This window comes from Protobothrops mucrosquamatus, unplaced genomic scaffold, assembly GCF_001527695.2.
Source record: "Protobothrops mucrosquamatus isolate PMUCROS unplaced genomic scaffold, P.Mucros_1.0 scaffold545, whole genome shotgun sequence".
Classification (NCBI taxonomy): domain Eukaryota; kingdom Metazoa; phylum Chordata; class Lepidosauria; order Squamata; family Viperidae; genus Protobothrops; species Protobothrops mucrosquamatus.
The window spans coordinates 44,204-47,473 of NW_015386849.1; the positions used below are offsets into that span (position 1 = coordinate 44,204).

At 40.1% G+C, this 3,270-nt stretch overlaps 1 protein-coding gene across 1 annotated transcript in view; it reads left to right on the forward strand.

The window, feature by feature from the left end:
- The first annotated feature begins 1,423 nt into the window (after positions 1-1,423).
- SYT6 (synaptotagmin 6) overlaps positions 1,424-3,270 on the forward strand; it is an 80,302-nt gene continuing 78,455 nt past the window's right edge. Inside the window, exon 1 of the mRNA XM_029284335.1 lies at positions 1,424-1,517. Coding sequence (XP_029140168.1) covers positions 1,424-1,517 — 94 coding nt within the window. The remainder of the gene's footprint in view (positions 1,518-3,270) is intronic.

The following is a 3,270-nucleotide window of genomic DNA, read 5'->3' on the forward strand; positions in this document are numbered from 1 at the left end:
ACTTTTGCCGCCTAAATCTGAAATGAATCCCTGGGGAGGGCTGGGCCTTGCTCTGTGCCTGCGCTCTTCACACGCCTCCTGCAGGGCACATTTGGTAAAGTTCGTGCATGCAGGCTGCCGCCAAGCACAGGGAGTAGCACAGCTAAGGAAAAGGGCAAAAAAAATATGGCGGACTGCGTTGTTTGGCGGGCAAAAAAAATGGCGGACTGCGTTGTTTGGCGACCCCCGTGAAATGGTCGTGTGACCCCAAATGGGGTCGCGACCCACAGGTTGAGAACCGCTGCTTTAAAGGGGAGTTGCATTTTATGGAATATTTTCATTGCAACTCTAATGAAGAACTGATGTGAGTTGTCTAGATAGCTGATCAAGCTTAGCTATCTGATAAGGATTCTTTAAATTTGTTCTAAGAACTATATCAGAGTTCAAGGAAGCTTTTTTGATTGAGTAAAATCCATACATGTTGCTAACAGATGTTGTAAAATTGTATTAATAGTTTGAGAATAAATACATTAAGGAAAATATCCTCTTCATATAGCATTACAATCCTAAAAGTGCTTCTTAATTACCATTTCCAGATGGCTATCTATGAACAGATAGCTTAGGGTCCTCCAGGTGAATCCTCCGAGTATCATAATTTGATCAACTATGCTTCAAGAGGATATATAGTTACACACACTAGTCATAACCTTTAGATTAATTGCATTCTAAATATCCCAGCCTTCAATATTTTATCAGCAGTCCCACATGGCTTATAAAAGAGTAGGAAATATGAACAGTACAGAACAAGTAAAATTCATTACTATGCCAAAGCATACATTTCATAAAAAGTGTGGATAGGATTTATTCTATTTGACTGTTCTTCTACACAAAGAAAGCTGCTAATTAATTTAAGTACATAATCACCAGAGGCGTAAGCCAGGCAACAGTTGTGTGTTTTTGTTTGTTGACCAAAAAATAATAATTTCTACTATTATAATAAAGATTATAATAAAGATTGTGTTTTGGTAAAAAGAGAGAATTGAGAAATCAAATGTCTTATTGCTAGTGGATTGTGACCAACATTTTATAGAAGTGTTAGTAATTTCATTTATAGAAGAAATTACTAAAACTGGTTTTGCCTGCCCTATGCTCTCTAAAGCAGCTCCAAAGGTGCAATGGAGAAACCTGTACCGAAAATATGGCTGAGGTTTGTACACAGTTAGATAGAAGGCATGTTCTTTCCCATTTGGGTGTCTTCCAGAAGTATTGAATTGGAACATCCATATTGACCAGAGTTTTTATAAATTATCAAATACAGTACATCTTAAGAACCCCAGATTGGAGAACATTACTTGATTTCCCTTGAGCGGTTTCTTCTTGTTGACTGATCCTGGCTTGTTAATTGGTTTGCTGAGGACCTCCAGGAGATGAAACAGTAGAAAAGATGCTTAGGGAGTCAGTAGAAGGAAAACGAAAAGTGAATCTTACTGGGCACAGGTATGAATCAAGTCTGAGCTTATACTGTGGCAATAAGAGAGGTAAAACATTGGTAGTTTATCATTCAATGACCTTGATTTAAGGTGGGCAATGTTATATTAATGAAAGGGCAAGAAATAAATCTCCTACCTGATTGCTGTGACCAGTTAGCATAGCATTTTGCCAATAAATCACTCACATTTTCCAAAGTTTTGACTCTTAATGGGGTGGAGTTAACCATGGTAACTGAGGCAATATCTTGCCACATTTGGGACTCTGATAAAGTAAATAGAATGTTCAATCTCAGCTGTCCCTGGCCATTTGTGGATTTGATCTCTTCCCTCTCTTGGTCCTTAAGTAGTTTAGAGAAAGTGGGACATATTGGATTTGTGAGGTGATCTAGACCTCTTTGAAAGAACTAAGGCTGGCAGCCTTGAGAAAGATTGTAATATATTCCTCTTAAGAAGCCTTTCTTGGAACTTTCTGTATCTGACAACTATTGCCATGTTTCTAAGCTCTCCTTTTGGGAGAAGGTTATTATTAATCAGTGTATCAGTCCTGGAGTACCTTAGAGGAAACAGATTACCTAAACCATTTCAGTCAGGATTCAGATCTAGGCATTGGTCATGTTTGTTGATGACCTTTGTGTGGATCTAAATGGGGCTACTGCATCCTTATTGTAGCTCTCATGGTATCTTGAACCCCTCACATGATTTAAAATTTGGAGGCATTGTTTTGCAATTATTCCACTATTTCTGACATTTTGGATGGTGGGGGCATAGACTGGTCAAGTGGCTGCTTCCTTATGGTTCTTTTTGTGTTTTCTTCACTGCCTTTTTACATGTAACCACTGGGGAATCAGTTTACGTATCTTGATATTTCTGGTGTTGCTTTGGCAGGTAGAAAAAACAGGTTTGTGGCTTGTGGTATATATCTGGACTGTGGCAGTCACAGCTGAGCAAGTGGAGCCAGTGAACAGGGATGCTTTATTCAGATTAAGCTGATGTGCAGGTTCCGGGCCCACCTAGAGCATGATAATTCTATTTCATGGTCTCATCACCACTGCAACAAATTCTACCTGGGGCTGCCTTTGAAGCCCATCCTGAGCTTCAGCTGGTTTAGGACCCAATAGTTTCATTATTGACAAGTACCTGCAAACATCAGCATAGTAAATCTTCTCCTCAGACACTACTAACACTGGCTTCCTGTTAGCTTCCAAGCATAAATAAGAATGTTGCTTTTCAGCTCTAAAGCCATACATGATTTGGCACTGGAGTGCTTGTAGAACTGCTTTTGACCTACTGTCTCATGTACCCCAGAAGAACCTGTTTGCAATTGCCCAGTTCTGTGATATGCAGTGGGGTAGAGGTTCAGACCTGTTGTAAGTAGGCCTGCTTTTCAGAACAGACTCTTCACATAATTCAGGCAGCCCCACCCAATTGGCTTTCCATAAGTTACTAAAAACTGACTTAGAGACATTCATTCATGAAACAATGACATCAGTTACGTATGATTTTATGTGTACTTTATGATGGGTTGGTTTTTATTTTATGTTATTTTTGTAGTTATATTATTGACATTTTGTATTATTTTTATGGAAATTTGATAAACCACTAAGAGAAGGCCCGCAACTTGGGAGTCCTCCTGGATCCACGGCTGACATTGGAAGACCATCTGTCGGCCGTGACCAGGGGGGCGTTTTATCAGGTCCGCCTGATTCACCAGTTGCGACCTTTTCTGGACCGGGACGCCTTGCGCACAGTCACTCATGCTCTCGTCACCTCTCGCCTGGACTACTGTAATGCTCTCTACATG